The 19,901-nt window shown below is 45.0% G+C and overlaps 1 protein-coding gene across 1 annotated transcript in view; it reads right to left on the bottom strand.

The window, feature by feature from the left end:
* The window catches only part of fat3b (FAT atypical cadherin 3b), a 54,923-nt gene that overhangs the window by 20,997 nt on the left and 14,025 nt on the right, over nucleotides 1-19,901 (bottom strand). Inside the window, exons 6-27 of the mRNA XM_088440426.1 lie at nucleotides 18,443-18,641; nucleotides 15,290-15,351; nucleotides 13,387-13,701; nucleotides 12,305-12,515; nucleotides 11,585-11,656; nucleotides 10,490-10,626; nucleotides 8,998-9,273; nucleotides 8,713-8,923; nucleotides 8,165-8,379; nucleotides 7,941-8,099; nucleotides 7,169-7,290; nucleotides 6,917-7,099; nucleotides 6,569-6,683; nucleotides 6,234-6,500; nucleotides 5,794-6,144; nucleotides 5,298-5,471; nucleotides 4,598-5,128; nucleotides 3,017-3,381; nucleotides 2,292-2,445; nucleotides 1,052-1,159; nucleotides 809-992; nucleotides 397-617 (exon numbers count right to left, since the gene is read on the bottom strand). Coding sequence (XP_088296552.1) covers nucleotides 397-617; nucleotides 809-992; nucleotides 1,052-1,159; nucleotides 2,292-2,445; nucleotides 3,017-3,381; nucleotides 4,598-5,128; nucleotides 5,298-5,471; nucleotides 5,794-6,144; nucleotides 6,234-6,500; nucleotides 6,569-6,683; nucleotides 6,917-7,099; nucleotides 7,169-7,290; nucleotides 7,941-8,099; nucleotides 8,165-8,379; nucleotides 8,713-8,923; nucleotides 8,998-9,273; nucleotides 10,490-10,626; nucleotides 11,585-11,656; nucleotides 12,305-12,515; nucleotides 13,387-13,701; nucleotides 15,290-15,351; nucleotides 18,443-18,641 — 4,632 coding nt within the window. The remainder of the gene's footprint in view (nucleotides 1-396; nucleotides 618-808; nucleotides 993-1,051; nucleotides 1,160-2,291; nucleotides 2,446-3,016; nucleotides 3,382-4,597; nucleotides 5,129-5,297; nucleotides 5,472-5,793; nucleotides 6,145-6,233; nucleotides 6,501-6,568; nucleotides 6,684-6,916; nucleotides 7,100-7,168; nucleotides 7,291-7,940; nucleotides 8,100-8,164; nucleotides 8,380-8,712; nucleotides 8,924-8,997; nucleotides 9,274-10,489; nucleotides 10,627-11,584; nucleotides 11,657-12,304; nucleotides 12,516-13,386; nucleotides 13,702-15,289; nucleotides 15,352-18,442; nucleotides 18,642-19,901) is intronic.

The raw sequence follows: 19,901 nt of genomic DNA, 5'->3' as shown, positions 1-19,901 counted from the left end.
ATTTGATTGGTGCAGGGAACAAATTACTTTCATTTGGATATTCAAAAAGTGAAGACTAGTTTAGTGGTGACAATCATTTTATTTTGTTGGAATCAACATTTCCTGCATCTGATTTATGGCTTTTTGTCTTTATATAGATTTTTGATTGGGATTTTAAGTGACTGGTTCTGTGTGTTTAATGCTTTCTGTTTTATACTATTGCCAGGCCATTGGACCAATAGCTTTATTCAAACAAAAGGTTTAACTCTGCCGAATTTCTTTATGCTTGCCACGATTTGTACTCACCTAGGAACACACAGTAAGTATAGTGCTTTCAGAGATTACGTATGAAAGGATTGTCACATCGTTGATAGGGATAATCGTGCGACAGTACATTAGTGAAAAATTGGACCCGACCTCCAGGACGTCGACCAAGGACAAGCGCGCCTCGCTATAGAGCGAGTAGACGATCCTGCCGTTGGCGCCTGCGTCGGGGTCGCTGGCCTGGATCTGTGTGACCAGGGAGCCTTTCCCGACATCGGCCTTGATGCTCATGCGGTACTCCACCGCCCGGAAGCGCGGCGCGTTGTCATTCTCGTCCGCCAGCACTACTCGCACCGTGCAGAACGACGCCCGGCCTGGAAAGCGACATGAGTGCTCATTTTTTTAGGTCATATCTAAAGGTTTTCACGGGATATCATTTAAAATTTGGATTCTTCTGGGCAGAGACATTATGCTTTGGGACATTTCGACAATCATCAGACATGTACATTTCCGTACTTGATGACGATAAGGATAAGCATAAGGAGCGCAAATATGTTAATGGCACCTCCTCCATCCAACGCCATGACAGTGAGCAGGATGTCTTTGTTGAGAGGGTCTTCTCGGTCCAGCCGCTGTGACGTGGTAATGAGCCCGTTGGCGTCCACAGTGAAGCAAGTCTTCCCAAAGTCGTTGATGAAGGAGTAAGTGATCTGGCCGAACAGACCCGAGTCCTCGTCTGTGGCGCGCACCTGCAACAAGCGTCGATTGAGCAGGTCGCATGAAATTTGATGTCGTATCGTGAACATACCTGGATAACCTTTGAACCGGGCGGTGCGTTTTCAGGGACCTCCGCCAGATAGAACCTCTGACTGAACACCGGACTGTACAGGTTGGCTCCCAGAACGTACACCACCACCTGGACATCGTCATCCAAATCACCACCAGGTTTGGGAAAAAACGACATATTTTTACAAAGCTTTTGTGGGTTTAAGCATTCTAGCCTATGTATTCATTTGTTTATTTATTTATCTAGCCATATATGCAGGAGGACGTTCCAAGGAATTAAACTGAACTGATCTGTTTGCAATCACATGTAAATCATATTATTATGATTGTCCAGTTCTCTCCCAGGCTTGGTGGCAGCTTGTCAATAGAAACTCATTTCATCCTGTTAGCGGCTGATGTTGCGCGACAGAATGCTAAGAGGGGTCAGCCGCAGACGAGTTTCGGGTCAAACTTAATGCACTCTGGAAAAGATCGAAGCCACACGCGTCACACAACATGATATGATGTGATGCTAAGATGACACTTAGTACACATGTTGTACGGTTATGTCATGCTATGATTTTTTTTGTTTTGTTTTTACAATCCCTCCCAAATTCTTCGATAAACCCTGAAGTATTATTAGAAAATGTTGACTATAATAAAAGGAAAAAAATCTGCATTTACAGGGATAGACTATCATTTTGATATGTAATATCACCAATGATCACTAGATGGCAGACATGTTTTAGTTGTGCTTCCAAATTTACAAAATTGACATTTCTGTCTTGCAACTGGTTAAAAAGAGTGTGTGTTCCTATGTGGCCCCTCCGTAGCACCCCCACCCCCCCCCACCCAGCAAATTAAATTGCTCTTCCCTGATCTATAATGTCACTCAATGCGCCATAATCTCAAAATTATGTCCGACTATAATGTTACACTCTAAAGTCCATGGCTATCTTATCTCGTAATTCACTATGCTGTTGATCTTATCATCGAAAGCATCTGTGTTGGACATTTTGTCTCTTTTTTTTTTTTGGCTGAACTAAATCACGCTTGTTCCTCCAATTGCCATTCGAGAAGCGTTCGTGTTTAATATAGGCAATTACAAAACAGCCGACGCAGCAAAACTACGAGACGGAGCGTTCCACTTGGCGGCCGCTCCAGTCAGTAAATCCGACGTGACGTGAACACGTATTAACCCCGGCGGACTCGGGGCGAGACGCTCGGCAAACGCCGGGCATCCTCTAATTGAGCCGGCGCTCGGGTCGGGACGGCGCCGTCACCTGAGCCGTGTTAGTGAAGACGCTGTCAGACACGGAAACGTTGAGATGATACGACAGCTTCATGCCCTGTCGCCTCTTGTTAGACAGACGCAGAATGCCGCTCTCCGCCTCCATGGAGAATGTCATGCGCTCGTTACCCGACAGGATGCTGTACCTGGGGAAAATATGCGGAGTCAATAACTTTCAACTGATAACTGTGCCTTGAAGATCAACGAATCGTGAAGCCAAAATCAAAAGAAACGTGAGGGACTTTCATTATTAGAATTGTTTAACCCCTGGGTGTCTGGGGATTTTTCACAAACCTGGCCTGATTTTCACCCAACTTGGGCAGACTTGTGATAATTGCAAAAGTAGCCACGCTGTATATTTACATATTTAGGAAATTGAAATAGGAATATTTGTTGTCATAATTAGACTATTATGACTTTTGAAGACTTTTGCATTATGCAAGTTCAGGCTAAGCCAATCATCAAAGTCATTGAAAGGCTTGCAAATGTCATAAGTTGGCCAATAGCGCCACCCAGTGGGCTTTGTCAACACAAAAATGTCTATTGCGCCCTGTTCGTGAGTTGCCGTTGAAAGGATTAATGCAAACATGTATGAAAATGTATGATAAAACATCAGGTTTACAATATGTCCAAAATTGACAATATTTCCAATTTCGAACGGCAGTAAATGAGACTGACATGGGCTAAATTTGACACCAATTTGACATTCAAACTGACCTGAGCCTTTGGGCGTCGCCCAGGTCGGCATCCGAGGCCTGAACGCAGGTGACGAAGTGCCCTCGCGGCGCCAGCTCGCTGACAAAAGCTTCGTAGAGCGTCTGGCTGAAGTCGGGCGGGTTGTCGTTGGCGTCGGCGACGCTCACCGTGACGCTGACGTCGCTGCTGAGCGCCGGTTCGCCGCCGTCCGTCGCCCGCACGACAAAATTGAAGCGTTGGATGCGCTCGTAATCCAATAGCCGCGCCGTCAGCAGTATCCCACTGTCGCGCTCCATGTGGAAGTAATCAGTGCTATTGTGGATGTCCGACACAATCTCGTAGCTCACCCTGGAGTTCTTGTCCGAGTCTTGATCCTGAGCAAACACCTGCGATGGACCACAGATGACTGTTTTAATAATAAGGGTACAAGTCGACCTCTCTTTTTTTTTTTTTTTTACTGCAATTAGGGTGAATTTGACAAAAAAGCGGGTTAAAAAAACATAATTTCATTGTGTAGTGGTACTATGCATATGACAATACAAATTTTGAATCTCGCATGTCCATCATGAGTACACCCCGAAAAAGATTTTATCAGACACGTCTATCCTGGAGTGGCTCGGTGCAGCAGTGATGGTTTGAATCAATCCTTTCAGGTTCCTGTTGTCCTTTTCCAGGGATCCTTCAAAGACACGCTCCAAGAGATGTAAGTTTAATTACTTGAAATGTTCTCTTTCGACACAGGGGTAATGCAAAAACACAAAGCTCAAATAAGTCAACTCCACAAGGTGAGATCTTGATCAAACACCCTCCGTGTGATGAAGGTTCTGCCCTGACGAGATTTATCCGCACCTACTACAGAACTGGCATAAATGTACTGTACAGCCGCACTAACTCTTCTTCTGATCTCCTTTAAAAATCAATATGATTCTTGCTTGGGCAATCGGAGGGATCAGGAAGCACCAAGCTGATTTTTTGTGGCAGTATAAATGCTTAATTGAGCAAATGCTCTTTGTAACAACAAGACTAATAATGAGCTTCATTGCTGATGATTTATGACGTGATCCAATATAACGACATTGTCTCTGTGAATCCAGACGGTTTAATTACACATCGCCCTGTGCAAATGTTTCCACAGCGGCGCTCTATTACTCGGAAAAGGTCACATGCTTTCTCAGGGAATTTTTCGGGGGAAATTGCCACGGATCCACTTTGGAATAAGGAATTATAAAGCGAATGATAATCCAAGATCAAAATGTGTTACAGCCGATATTTATTAGGAGTTAAAAGGAAATAATGAGATTATATTGTATCCTTTGAGAAAATAGTCTGACCGTATTGTCTGCACAACAAGGCGCACCGAATTTTAAGGCGCATAGAGTAGAAGCTAAAAGCTGAACAGGATAAATTTTATATTTTAAACATTGACAACTGAAATGCATAGACTACTATATAAAGTGCACTGTCAACTTTTGAGAGAATTGAAGGCTTTTGTTGTGCCTTATTGTCCGGAAAATGTGGTAATTAACCAGATTAAACTCGTAGGTTTCAAGGTCGTTTTTTTCTACTTTCTTTTTCATTTCTTAACAAAAGACGAGCACCTACTTGTAAAACGCTGGTTCCGATCATGGCGTTTTCGGGCAGCACGGCCGAGTACGCCGGCTTCTGAAAGGCGGGTGCGTTGTCGTTGACGTCGAGCACCACCACGTCCACATCCACCTCGGACCTGGCGCCCGTCAGCGTGTCCGTAGCCCTGGCCGTGAGGCGGTAATATGGCGCCGTCTCGTAGTCCAGTGGGTAGAGCACGCGGATCGCGCCCGTGTCAAAGCCGATGTCAAACTGCAGTAACGGGTCGCCGGCGGCCAGCGTGAAGATGACGGGCTGCCCCGTCGGGCTGCTGGCGTTGATGCTCAGCAACGATGTGGAAACCACCACGTCCTCGGGTACGGTGACGCCATAGAACGGTTTGTCGAACAGCGGCATGGCTTCATTCAGAACGTTGATGGGAAGCTCCACCTCGCTGGCCAGGCAGGGGGCGCCGCCATCAGATGCCACCACTACCACCTTTAACTCGCCGTTGGACAGGTCGGCCTCAAAGGCTCGCTTTAGAGTCAGCTCACCGGTCACCGGGTTCACCTGCAAGGTTTAAGAGCGACAGTTACGTACAGTGATCCACGCTATTCACACGGGTCAATAACAAGTCCCAAAGGTGTTAAGAAGTATATGTGTACTTTCAATATGAAAAGTTGGCAGCAAACCACTTTTTCGGACTATAAGCCGCACCGACAACTGTAAAGTATCTTACCTGAAAGTTCCTATGTGGTTCCTTGAGGCGGTAGGTCACCTGAGCGTTCACACCCAAATCCCTGTCGGTTGCGGTCACTGTGAAAATGGACGAGCCAGGTTCTGCTTCCACCCGCACCGTGGCATAGTACGGCAGATTCACAAACTCGGGGGCGTTATCATTGTCATCTTCAACCTGGAAGGAGAAACGTGTGCAGAAAGTTTGTATCCCATAAGAAATCTGCTATATGTTTGTGGAGGTGACCAGAAAACGGTGGCTTTAAACGGAAAAGGTTGACTTTAAGGTTTGGCACATGGAGACCTTTCTTGATAAACATACCCACCAGGGCTCTACAACTAACTTTGGCACTGGTGCTTCAGTTGGACACAGCGCACAGGATTTGGTCTCACACTTACAGTATGTGGGTAGGTACAGCACAACTATATTACATTACAGTAATCCCTCGTTTTTCGCGGTTAATGGTGACCATTGGGAAAGGCTGAAATTTGAATCTCACCCGCACTCTAACTGTAACTCTGGCCACCTTTAGTATTTCCTCTTCCCTGCGGACCTCCACCACAAGCTCATAGTTGTCCCGTTCCTCACGGTCAAAGGGGTTACCGACAGTTAACAAGGCCCCGCAGGTGGGCCTCACAGCGAAGAGCCCGCCGGGGTTGAGCAGCGAGAACTTCAGGGGCTCGTTTAGACGCTGGCCGATGACGTTGACCACGGCCAGGACGCTAACGTTGCGGGTGTTCTCCCGGACGGCGGCGGCGTAAAACGGGGCGGCAAAGGAGAGGCCGCTGTTCACGGCTTGGCGGATAAGCACCGTCACCAGTGCCACACTGGAGAAACGGCCGTCCCAAACCTGCGGCGCGAGAACACGGACAACCAGAATGCTTTCACGGGCTATTTGGAGCTATTGGCTTGTGCCTAACGAGCTGTCGATTGGCCGACCTTCACGTTGAATCGATAACGGTCCTTGCTGAGGTTCTGATTTATAACCGTCACCACGCCGCTGCCGCGCTCTACTGAGAAGTGCTCCAGGTTGCGGTCCACCAGCGAGTAGATGAGCCGGGAAGTCTTGTTGTCAGGGCCCGAGCTTACGTCAGGGTCAAAGGCTTCTACGCGGAGGACCTCTACCCCGGGATAGGTGGGCAGCAGGAGGATGCTCTCGTACATGTCCTGGGAGAATCTCGGCGGTGAGTCGTTGATATTAATCACCTGAAATTCACACACCCCGGTGAGAATTTATTGGATGTGAGAAGACGAGTAAACAAAAGGCCACTCACCTTAATAAACACCTCAGCAGGACTGTCGGCACTTTTAGGCGGCTGGCCACTATCTCGGACGTGAACCCTGAAGACAAACTCGGGGAAGGTCTCATAATCCACACTGGCAATTGTCCTTAAAAACAAAACGGTGACCCTGAAGCTGAAGGACCGGACTGTTTGATTAAACCTTACCCTTGTGCAGGTGACTTTCTAGTTTATGCTTCAGGACAAAGTTTGTGGAAAGTGTCAAAATAAGCCGTAATTGGATAATTCAAACCAACAAGAAAACCCTCTCAAGACTTTTTGGTGGGTCAACTGACGAGAGACATGCTTTAGAAGTCGAATTTTCAAAAATCCAGCGCCTACCGGATGGATCCACTCCCAGGGTCAACGCTGAAGAACATGCGAGCAGTCTCGTCTATGATCTGGAACACCAGCAGGGCGTTGTGATTGCGGTCGGCGTCCGTGGCCCGGATGACTAGTGGCTTGCCGTCGTCCCCGAGGACCACGCTATTGACCGGGGCCGCTTCACTGATGGACCCCGCATACCTGCCGCAGCAAGTCCGACGGCGGAGTCAGGATTTTTGGTCAACACTGTGCCCCGCAGTGTTTTGATACCTTAATTGTTGGAAGGCGGGCGCGTTGTCATTGACATCTCCAACCTGAACCACAACTGTGGCACTGGACTCTGTGCCCGCCATGCTGGAGGCACGGACAATCAGGAAGTAGGATGACGTTTTCTGAGCAAAGCAAAGACATGGGAAAGGTACTAGATTATCTACCACAGGGATTTTCCTAAAACGCTCATGATGTGTCTTACGCAGATCAGTTCATTCCACCCACCCACCAAAAAATCTACAGTTTTCCCCATGGTTTTTTCCTCTCACGCCCACAAGCAATCCATTTTGTTCAGTATTGGAGGTTAAAAAATGGGTTCAAATCAAATTAATTTCTATAGCCCTGAATCACCACAGTCTCAAAGGGATTCACAGGTGAAAAAAAAATTGCAGATAAAATCACACAGAAGATTCCAAATCAACAAAAAAAATCTACTAAAATATAGGTGTCTAATTCCAGTCCTCGAGGGCTGGTATCCTTAATGTTTTCGAAAATTCTCTTTCAAACACACCCGATTCAAATGATTAGGACAATTTTTAAGATCCCGCAGAGCTTGCTAATGAGCGAATCATTTGAATCCGGTGCATTGAGGAAAGAAACCCAGAAAACATGCAATATACCGACCCTCAGGGACTGGAGTTTGACACCTGTGTTTTAAAAGTAAATGGTGACCACCAACAAAATAGTTAAAAAAATTCTTGCCTTGGAGTGTTGTATTTTAGGTTAACCAATACAGACTACATTCAAATAAATCCACAAATGATGAACGCACCTCAAAGTCGAAACGTTTGCGTGTGCTGATGACGCCCGTGTGGTGATTAATGAAGAAACACTTTTGTTCATTGCCCCTTGTGATGTCATAAATGAGTGCCGAGCGGCTCAGGGCAAAAACCGTGATCACGTAAGCGCCAGCTGTGCTGTTCTCCATGATCTACAAAAAAAAACATGAAGAAGTTATCATTTCCTAGGTCTCCCAGATATTTTTTTTTGCTCTACCTCAGCCTGGTACTCCTTCTGGGAGAATTTGGGTTTGGATAAATTGGAGAGGATCAAGGATATACGTGCAGAAGCGGTGGCCATTAGTGGTGGAAAACCTCCATCCGTTACTTGCACGGTGAGTGTGTAAAAGCCCACAGAATTGATGTCCAGGTTCTTGGCGATGAAGATGAGGCCTGTGTTGTTGTCAATGCTGAATACACTGCCCGTGTTGCCTGATGAAATATACACAAATTCACAGCTAACATTTGTTAAAATTCAACCTTTGCTTCTGCCTCGGTTTTAATTAGTAATATGAAATATGGTGCACTTCTATTTTGAGCAGAAATCATTTTTAAAATTCTTAATATGTGTTTTAGTTAAGCTCCAGAAACCACTTTCCCTTTGGAACTCCAAATTTGGTAGGCATGTCAGTCCTGAGCAGACCCACACAAAACATTGCTCCAAAACTGCCATTTTGGGTTTGGGGAACCCATTTGATTGCTATCAAAATCGGTGTTTGTATACAAGACAGATAGGTGGAACCCAAAAATGAAAATAATCCCAACCTGCTTGTATGGCGTAGGAGATTTGCCCATTAATCCCGCTGTCCTTGTCCAGTGCTGTGACTTGCAGGACCGAAGTACCGACGGGGGAAGATTCATAGGCGACGGCATCGTAAACTGTGCTGGTGAAGTACGGGACGTTGTCGTTGGCGTCCTCCACTGCCACCAGGATCCGAGCCAGGTCTCGGTTGAATGGAAATTCCTGGTCCTTGACCTAAAGAGCGAGAGCAAACCACAAGGATGATAAATAAGATCCCGTCAGTGATTCCAACGCTGCCAAGAGCTCACCATGACGGTGAGGATGTGCTGCGTCCGGGCCTCGTAATCCAGCCGGTCGGCCGTGAAGACCGCCCCAGTACTCGGGTTGACCCGGAACAACCGCATGCTAGCAGGGTCCACGCTGCCGTAGATGGAGAAGCTGAGACGGCTGCGCTCGTCCATGTCTGACGCACGCAGGCGCAGCAGCTCCGTGTCCACCGCCACGTCCTCGGAAACGCTGACGTCGTAAGCGGGCTGCGAGAAAACTGGGGGGTTGTCGTTGCTGTCCTGAACCCGGATGAACACCTGAAATGGCACAACATGTTGCAAAATACATTTTTGAAAATACTGTTTGTTTACTATGAGAAGAACCAACAAGAAATCACAATAAAGCATCCCAAAAAACAGGAAATTATCCGTTTGTTTGACGCTCATTTCGGACACATTTTATCTATTTGTCCAATTGCTAGAACGTCAAACCTGCACATTAGATGCATGGGCAATGCTAAATTACGGAAAAGGGGGAAACAATACAATTGCGTGTGGGCTGAGCATGGCAAGAAAGTTTAACTTCTTGTCGTAAAACGTGAAGCTCAAAATAACAAGCTTGACTGGAGCTTAGACCTTGATCTTGAAATTTCTGCTCCCGAAGCCACTTAAAGGGGCCGTAACATGATATTTAAGTACTTTCCACGGTGTAATAGCTGCATATAAGCTATCTTTGGCACATTAGCGATTACATTTCTTATGAAATATGAGTTTTATGTTTCCAATCTTTCTAACCAGGAAGTAAAACGACTCATTTGCTCTTACCGTGGAGCTGCTGTGCCATTTTGCACCTCAAGGAGCAGGCCACGCAACATGCATCTATCCTTCATTCTGGCCGCTTATCCTCACGAAGCTCACAGTTGATTAAGACTACTCCAAGAGCATGAATAACATGGCCAGAAACGGGCGTTTAATTGACATTAAAGTGCAAAACCGCTCTTAATTGCACACGTTCCTTCTATCAAATCAGTTCCCATGGGAGCCCCGTATTCATACCAAAAATTACGCCCTCGGGTAAATTATTTACTTCCGACATTGACTGTCCGGCTGTGTGCTTCCAAACACACATTTTGGCCACCTCATTATTTCTACAGTAAAACACTGTAGCTAATAAATTAAATGTTGCCATTTACTTGGCTGACCCGGTGCAAAATCACTCCTCCTCAGCTCCGGAACCAAAATCATACTAAAAGACGTGGATAAGGTCGGCCTTTATTTTGTCTTGCAAAGGCGGTGCGAGGACTTGCAAATTGCTCATGTCTCGCTCCTGTAGTCATAAGCGAACTTCAAGCTGTTTTCATCTGCACGGGCCTAACGCTAACCCAGAATAAGTACCAAAGTCACCAAAAAAATCCCAAAAAGCCATGCCAGAAAACAGTCAACCACGACCAAATTCGTCAGCTCTTCATCAGATGTTCTTCATTGCCAACTACTATTGTGAGAAATTATTTTTTGTATGATTGTGTGTGTCTACCTGTGTGGTGGCAACGCTGGTGCCATCTGTCACCTGCACCGTCATGTTGTAGACGGCCTGCACTTCGGCGTCCAGTGGCCTGGCCACCACCAGAGTGCCCACGCCCACTTGGAGGTCAAACTGCATATCGAAGCTACCTGCAGACACACGCGCGCGGGCGAGCGCGTTAGCATTCGCGTCCCGCCCTCGCCGTGCAATTATTACGGCCATCTGGGCCCGGCGGCCGAGCGCAGTAAAGTGAAGTGAAACGCGACAACGCGCCGCCCGTCGGCCTGGGAGCCGTTAGCATTGTCGCCGGCATCTGCCTTATCGCTCGCCAAACACCAGCCACCTCGCGGTCCGGGCCAGCGTAGAGTTATAGGCTTGATGTCTGATTAGAGTCGCATAGAGAGAGAAAGAGAATTGATACGCCTTAGCTATCCGACGCCATCCCCACTCTCATCCCCGCACATATCTGAGGACTCCGGCTTCACGCGCAAGCACATGAATACTGATGCTCACTGCTGGGATTGGCTTGCTTTTCATCTTTTTTGAGGTTGCTGTTGTTGCTGTTTTCCCCCTGAGGAAAAGATGGTCATTATTGCGCACGGGGGCTAGCCATCTCCGAGTATTACCAAAAAGAGATGTCATAAGTGTAAAAGGCTTCAAAAGGAGACGCTTTAGACTCTGTGCAGCACAAAATTCGGAAAGAAAACCCACCGTATTTTTCGCACGATAAGGTGCACCTAAAAGCCTTTCATTTCCCCAAAAGCTGACGGTGTGCCTTATAATCCGTTGCGCCTTATGCGGCGCATAAACTGTGGGGTTTTATTTTGGGCGGGCGATATTTAAAAAAATAAATAAACCAAAAAACAAAATAACCAGGTAAATTCCTTTTTTTTTTACCTTTTGCTATTCAGTCATAAGTGTATTTCTACAAAGAAAACACCATGTTTTCTTTATGTTTTAATTCAAAATACAACATATTGTTACTGTGTGTGGATGCATGTTTCAAATGAATCGATCCATACCGCCGTCGGCTCAATGCAGGTCGCCGTGCTGAATTTTGTTTTGGTTTGTTCAGGTTTTTGTTCGCGTGGCCAATTTGCTTTTTACCTGTGTCGAGAGAGCAGTTCCTCCCACACGCGTTCTGCGGAATGTAGAACATTTCTCTGGCCACGCGTCCTCCTACGTGTGACGAACAACATGAATAGGTCATGAGTTGACAAAAATATTCTGACAATTTGGGGAAATGACATGAGGAAATTGTGGACGTTTTAGGGACTTTTTGCAAGGTCAAATGTAATTGCAAAGTATTATTCCGAATGAGCTTGGATTTATACCTCCGGAAAAGAACATTTCTTTTTCTCTAGCTGCAATTGTACAAAACGTTCAGCTACTTCCTATATCACACACTTACAGTAACTTCGTAAGATCTATAATTATGTCATTACACACTAGTTGGGTCTGATAAGTTCTAATCACAAGATTGTGTCCACTGAAGTGTGGAAAATGCGAGCAATGATTATAGTGACGTTTCCTCTGCGCCAGTGTAGGATTAATCAACTTATTTTTAATTAATGCGTCGGCATGCTGTTGATTATTTTGAACAGCGGCAGCAGCAGCAGGGAACGACCAGCACAGCGAAAGGTCATCAAAATCAATTACATGTTGTCACAGCCCATGATAGAACAAATAAATAAAAAAAAATGGAACACAGTGCTTGCATATGTAAAAATAGAAAGCATTATCGATGCTGACAGGCTGCGACCTGATGACGCGTTTATAAAAACGGTCACAGTATTTTCCATCATTAGCTCTCTCGGGTAGCCTCACCGATGATGTTGAACCAAACTGGGGTGTTGGATTGGCCCACGGCGACCACTCCGATGGGCTGGGCCACGGCTGCGGTTTCAGGCACGGAGAAGTTGTAGCAGCGCTGGGTGAACAGCAGGGGCAGCGGCGAGGGTGCGGGCCGGCCAATCCACTCCACGTGAAGGTTGACCGTAGACCACAAGGGGGGATCGCCGCCGTCCTCCGCTTTGATCTGAAACAGGAAATGATATCTCACGAGAGGATTCTACCATGCTGAATTAATTCATTGCATTTAACACGTTTACTGCCATTGATGGATACAAACATCAAAGATCCGTTTTAACCAAACACAAACTCACATTTGCCATTTTGTGTCTTCTATGTGTCTGATATACAACAGCTAAATTTAGTATAATTCAGACAAAATCTTTTGGACGAATTCCCTTTTAAAGAGCCCTCCAAAAAAATGAGCATAACATGGTATTTCAAACTAAAATGAATGACTTCCTGTGTTATTTTGGAGATGGCTTCTTGTGACCAAGATAATGCAATGTGTTTTATGGCCGCTCATTAAATATCATTGTCATGCTTCTCGCACATTCAATGACAAAAACAAAAAGCGTTCACATCTTCCAAAAAGAAACTGCATCAATTATCGGAAAAAAAAAATCATTTTACTGACAAAAACTGACACTCTTTGAACAGCCTCTAAAAAAAAATCCTCAAAGCAAAAATGATGCAAAATGGATAGTTGGGCCTTGGCGGAGGTCTGCGCTCCATTAAGAGACGCACTAAAGCTTTTGATGAACACTCAACATGACGCTGACCGATCGGGGATTACATAAAACTAACGTCTGCAGTCAAGTGATGTAAAAAGAAGAAAACAGTCATTTACGACGATGACATTTGTTTGTAAATGAAGGCCCCAAACAAGCTTTGTGTTGGCGTGATTGAGTGCAAGCAAACAAATAAAAAAGCAATTCCATCGGCGGGTTATCAAATTCATCTTTGCCAACTCATAAAAGTAGATTGGGGTGATAAAATATGGATTTATGCCTGACGAAAAACAGCCAAAAATAAATAAATAAGAGAGTCCGACATACCGTGAGGACGTGGTAGCTGCCGGCCGCCACCGCCTTCTTGGACACCACCACGGCAGTGCGAGGGTCCACGCTGAAGATCTCATCCTGGTTTCCATCCACGATGCTGTAGCTGACGTTGGCGTTGGCGCCCAAGTCGCGGTCGTGCGCGAAGACCCGGTAGACGGGCTCGCCGCGCCTGTTGCGGTCACGCTCGGGCAGCCGGATGCGGTAGGTGACCTCCGGGAAGATTGGCGGGTTGTCGTTTTCGTCCTCCACGTGGACCATGACCCACACCGTGGACTGACGGGTGGTCACCGGCCCGTCGATGACCGTCACCTAGGAAACCGAGACGGTTGCGTGTGAGCGCGTGGGTGTGGAATATCTTTGTGTTTTTGCTTTTTTTTTCTAGTGGACGCACGTGGACGGGCTGAGGAGTGGAGCTCATGGGAAATCTCTTTGTATTAGCGAGGCCTGCGGTGGAGGCAAAGGTCTCATCACAACATCGATTGGATCACATCACTAGTGTGAGCTGGCTGACTGCTGACTGGACTCTTAATTACACTCTCTGCCGGGCAAAGCCACACACACCAACGCTGGCGCTGGAGATCTGAGATGGAGAGCCTATTTCCCACTGTCTATTTACATCCTCTTTCAAGTGAACGTGCAGAATTTGAAGGGAGTCGGAGCTCTAAGGACAACATCATCTCCTGAAAATAACTCGAAAACATGTGGAATAAGTGGGCTTCAAACCAAAACGGTAGCTTTCTTGTATCTTTACGGCATGGTTTATCCCTTGAGCGGTATTTTCTCCCACCCTTTGATCCTTACGTCAAAGGCATTTTACATCAAAGCATATATATATATATATATATATATATATATATATATATATATATATATATATATATATATATATATATATATCAAGGCAAATGCATGATATTGGGTTTTCACAATATTTACAATATTGACAATATTTACAATTTTGAATTTTTGAATGGCAGTAAATGAGCCTGACATGGGCTAAATTTGACACCTATACCTCTTGACAATGCAATGTTATAGCTTCCTAGGGTTTTTTATTTGTATGCTTTTTCTTTGATACCTCACTTCAAAAACATCAAAAATCCCGAGTTGGGTCATTGTGGTACGACACACAGTAGCCGTGCCCACTAAAATTTTGTGTTCCACGGGGAAACGACCTTCAGGAGCAGAATTTTCTTTCGAACGTTCGCGTTTGATGGCGATTCATTGAACTTCACTGCCATGTTTCCCAGACTTCCGGAGTCACGTTGGCTTCTTGAGACTTAAAGGCTAAACCTATGATGAATTATTGTTCCAGCCCTTGTATTGGATCTCATTAAATTGGCTACCTAATGAAGTGAGTGTATATGATGTTATTGTCTTCCCCGGTGTCCTCTCGCCACGCACCGAGGCTGAGCTATCATTTGGCGACGGATAAACATCTCAGTTGGGGTCACTTGGGGGTGTTATTTCATTTCATTGCGGTGGTTAATAAGTTTGCATGCAAAGTCTCGGCAGGGAGGAAGTTTTCCCTGTGAAGTGGAGACACTGCGATTATCTTCTTCATCTGCATGCAGCGCGAGCAGCGCAAATGCTAATCGCAGCGCTATCTGGACGCCCAGTGTCTGCACTTATCCAACACTCACACACTCTCGCACAAACACACGGAGTCCTCGCCGGCCCGCGCCAAGGAGATAACCAATGATGAACGATTACATTTAAGAAATCCCCGCGCCCGGGCGCCAACCTGGAGGCATTGATCAACGTCCGAGGGGGGCCTTGAGGGGCCGCGTGTTTGGCTCGTCCTCCAGCCGCTCTGCTGTGTTAGCGGCGTGGCAGGTGGCGACCAAAGATAAACAAACCGGGGGACCCCTGAGTCTCCGCGCCGGTCGTACGTTACCTCCAGGAAGTGCTCCGACTGCTGCTCTCGGTCCAGCTTCCTCGCCGTGGTGGTGATCAAGCCTGGCAGCGATAGGACCAAAAGGCTCATTATAACTCTGTCACCTTTCAGACATTTGGAAGCGCTCTTTTGAATTTAAAGTTGGCATGGCTTGTATTAGATGCTGCTCGGTATATGTTAAATTTGATGTCATTTGAGAAAAAAAAAAAAAAAATCTTCACCCATGCCCCAATCAAGAGGGCGTGGCTCAAATCTGGAAAAAAAAAACCCGCACATGCGCCAGCAAAAAGACACTGCAACATATCTTGCTATGATGTAGCCCAGCCACAGCAGGCGTTTGCGTCGCTTCCTCAGGCCACCGTCATGTCACATGGGTGAATTCAGGAATGACAGTGGTGACAGTTAATGAGGTAATTAGCATTAGCGATGTGGTAATTAGCATTAGCATACTCAGCTAATTGCATACAGGGACACTTTTGTTAGTAGCATAATAACAGTATTACTTTGGCGCCCTCTGGTGGCATCATGATACAAAGCAATCATTTTGAAGTATATTGAGACAAACGTAATCTTTAGCCAACGACTAGAGTAAAATAATTATTTCACTGCCAGCCTAGAAAAATTTAACGTATATAGGCGTCATTGGCAATGAATGAATTCTGTAAGGAGGTCCCTTTACCCACAGATTTTGGCTTTTTGTGGCGGCTCATCACATTATGTTATTTTTTTCTTATTAGCTAAGAAATACTTTGGAATGCATCCCCTGCAATAAACCGGTGCTCACAGTCGTTTATAGTGAAATTAAAATGTTCATTTTAGAACAGAATCCATTTTCCCATTCAAGTCACGTCACATAATTCTTGGCAAAGTTCATAGGATCATCAATCATAACTGGCTCACAGAGCCATAACCAAACAAAAAGTTGACAAATCGGGTGATAATAATATTATTAGCCTCACACAAACACACCTGACATAACACATCTATAGTCAAAAGATTCAAAGATCCGCATAAAATTACATTCGTCGGTATTACACTCAAACACAGTAATGTTTCACCATTGTGAATCCATGCATTAACATTCTAGCGACGTGCCAAACGTAAGTATAAGATTTACTTCCTAATCCACCTCAAAAATCTAATCAAGTCTGTCTCTGCACTACATTGACCCCTGATTCATTTTAGGACAGATTCACAAGCGTCGCTGTTGTGATGAATATGCATTTTAAAAAAAAACACGTCAATCATACACGCAAGCTAAATAAAACCACAATTAATTTATTTAATGGCAGCGGAATTAAAACACACGGATTAGTTTTGCGTGTGTGTGTGTTATGAGTTAAAACGTGTTTGAGTCACACACATACGCACTCACACGGAAGCGTCACCTTGAAAGGAACATATATACATATACTGTTAAAAAAAAAAAAAAAAAAATATATATATATATATATATATATATATATATATATATACAGACACATACACCACCATGAACAAATCACAGTGAACAGTCACACACATACACACTGACACAAACACATAAAATAACAATAAATCATCCTTGTACCCCAACTGTCAGTGCTAATTACAATATCTACACAGTGTATACAAATTAGTTTTGCTCCATCCTATATCCAGTCCAGTTGAAAAATACATAAAAAATCTCTAGCAGCCAGGGAGGACAAACACGGTAGGTTTTTCCCTGGACCTTGTGTCAACACTCATCTCTTGTGTTTGCTCCCCTGCCGCGGCAGAAAACGAGGAGGAGGAGTGGGAGGGGGGAGGGGGGTGGGGGGTGGGGGTGGGTTAAGTGGTTTTGGGGTGGTAGTGGGGGTCCGGGGGGTTGTCAGTGCTTCTAAAGCACAGAGTAGTGCTTCAATCTTGTGTTGTGCTCGGCTACACGCACACACACACACACACACACAATCACGCACACACACACAAAACAAATCAAAGCGCCGGGGTCGAACGGGACACATCAATCAGTTCCGCGCAGGACCACGAAAAGTTGCGGGACTCTTGACACACACAAAAGTCCCGTTGCGCCGTGATAACACGCCTATCATATCAATCCGCCACTTTAATAGGATCCTAGTCGGGAGGCGGCACCGGATGCAGTAAAAGTCCATTTATCAGGAGACAGGGACATCGATACTGACGGAATGAGCGAGAGATAAAGGCAGCTGCAACGATAACAACGCGGGAAGGCTCAGACGGCGGCAAACGTTCAACCCCTGCTGAACGTCACACTCATCTGATAGTTAAGTGTTCAAACGGGACTGAAAACAGGTTTTCAAGCCGCTGACACTTTGACCCCCATTAGATTAACGAAGCTGTACAAGGCCCCTGCCTCCATTTTAGTCCCACCAATCAGATCGCCGACTCGCCCACCACGCTCCCTGATTGGGGAACTTTGAGCGAATGCATTCCAATGCCCTTAAATTCTTTAAGTGTATTTAAGTGCTTTAAAATGTTGTTACAAATATTTTAATGCAAATAGTCTAAATAAATACAATTTAAAAAATTGTTAAAAATGAAAAAAATCATTAAATATATGATAAAACAATACCAAGAAATAATACAATTGTTTAATCATCTCTTGCTACATGAGTGACTAGGTAAGTCTTTATAATAGTTATTTAAAATAATTTTTATGAATGTATTTCCATTTATATTATTCCGTTATATTTTTGTATATATTTCTGTCAAATCTAAATTGTGAAAAAGATTACTAATGTAATTAATATCTCAATTAATGACTAAAGATGTGAAATAATGAACTAATATATCATCGCAGTAAGTAAAATTTAGCAGAGGTGAGCAAGAGTAATATAAGTGTAACACGAAAACAAAGCAGTCCGTCGGCGCTGAAATTTAGCACGTTATCTATTCTTTTAGAATTGCTATAGTCTTTAATTTACGGGCCATTCCAATTGAATTCCCTCACATTTTAATTTGATTGGCTTTGTATTCATACCTTTAAATAACATGAAATGCATTAATAAAATTATTCGCGATTGCTTTCATCCGCTATTTAATCACCTGAACCTAATTTCCATGTATTTATTCATTCACGTAAGTGGACGCAATCTCCATACATCTATCCATTTATCTTTATCTGCATAAAAGTGTGTAAATGACTTGCCTGACCTGTTTTGGGGTTGATGTAGAAGAAGTTCTGTGGGTTGCCGGCGGTGATGCGGTAGCTGAGGCGGCCGGGCGTGGCTGTGATGTCGGGGTCCTGCGCCTGTATGCGGATGACCGACACATCCCTGGGCGAGTTCTCCGTCACCCAGGGGTGGTAGATGGGGTCTGAGGTGAGCGGCGCGTTGTCGTTCACATCCTCTACCTGAGGATGAACGGTTCAGCGTTATGTGATTTTCTGGCAATTATTTGACATGTACAGTATATTAGTATTTCAATCAAGCACACGCAGCGAATTATATATTTTTCATCCACAATGCAATGCGAAAAAGTCTCCTCATCTTCGGCTGCGCGCGTGTACGGAATATTTACGAGCGTGGGCCGCGGGCGACGGGGCGCCGAGACGCTTGAGCGGGTAATTGAGGAGCACCTGTGTCTGATTAAACTTCGGGTTTGGTGTGTGTGTGTGCGACCAATCACGCCCCGAAGGCACAACAACAACAGTGCCATTCCGCAAAGTCTCTCAAATGTGTCACGTTTGTGTTGGATGCTGAGGCGGAACAATCAAGTGTGTGTGGGTCTGTTTACATGGTGAAAATTTCGGCATCAAGAGAGTTCTGGATAAAGCTATGTGGCCGTCTGAACAGCTATGCGAGTCTATAAAAATTCTGCTTGTTTGTTCTAATGTAAAAGTGGAGCATCCGTAACATATTTCTATGCTGTATGCCAACACAAAACGTTTTGTGTTATAGTCATGCTATGCCTAGGCTAGGGCATTTTACATATTTTTCTGGTCTGTCGATCCATCATTTTTGGCAAATATTGCAAGTTGCCAAATATTAACGATATATTCCTCATCACTTCCATGGTCCCTCCATTCACTACAAGTAAAAGGCAAGGTTTTTCTGAGCTTACTATAGTAGTATTTCCTGGGTAAATGCCAATCGATTGTGCAAGCGATTTATTCAATCAAATTACATTCTAAAAAAAGCAAAATAACACAAAATCTCGTCACACTTCCGTCCATCTATCCATTTTCTAGAGCCGCTTATCCTCACAAGGGTTGCAGTCTTGATGGTGCCTATCCCAGCTGACTTCGGGTAGTAGGCGGGGACGACCTCAACCTCGGCCAATTGCAGAGCACACAGGGACGAACAACCATTCACGCATCCAATCACACCTAAGGATAATTTAGTATGTCCAATACACCGGCCATGCATGTTTTTACAGTGTAGGAGGAAGCCGGAGTGTGTTTATACTTCCATGCCCCCGAGTATAAGGCAGTTTAAATATTATTTCTCAGAATTGTAGATCTTTCAACCAGGTGATGAAGTGTTACATTGTCTGTAACACATGTGGTTATATTCTAAGATTGTAAAGCTAAATCTTAATGCTATGCGAAAACTAAGTTGTCATTAGCTTGTAAAACAATATCTCTGCATTGTGCTGTGTTGTTGTAAACTAA

This window comes from Hippichthys cyanospilos, chromosome 18 (assembly GCF_059441005.1).
Source record: "Hippichthys cyanospilos isolate Australia breed blue-spotted pipefish chromosome 18, RoL_Hcya_1.0, whole genome shotgun sequence".
NCBI lineage: Eukaryota > Metazoa > Chordata > Actinopteri > Syngnathiformes > Syngnathidae > Hippichthys > Hippichthys cyanospilos.
The sequence above is the reverse complement of the archived record's forward strand: the minus strand, read 5'-3'. Positions and strand labels throughout refer to the sequence as shown.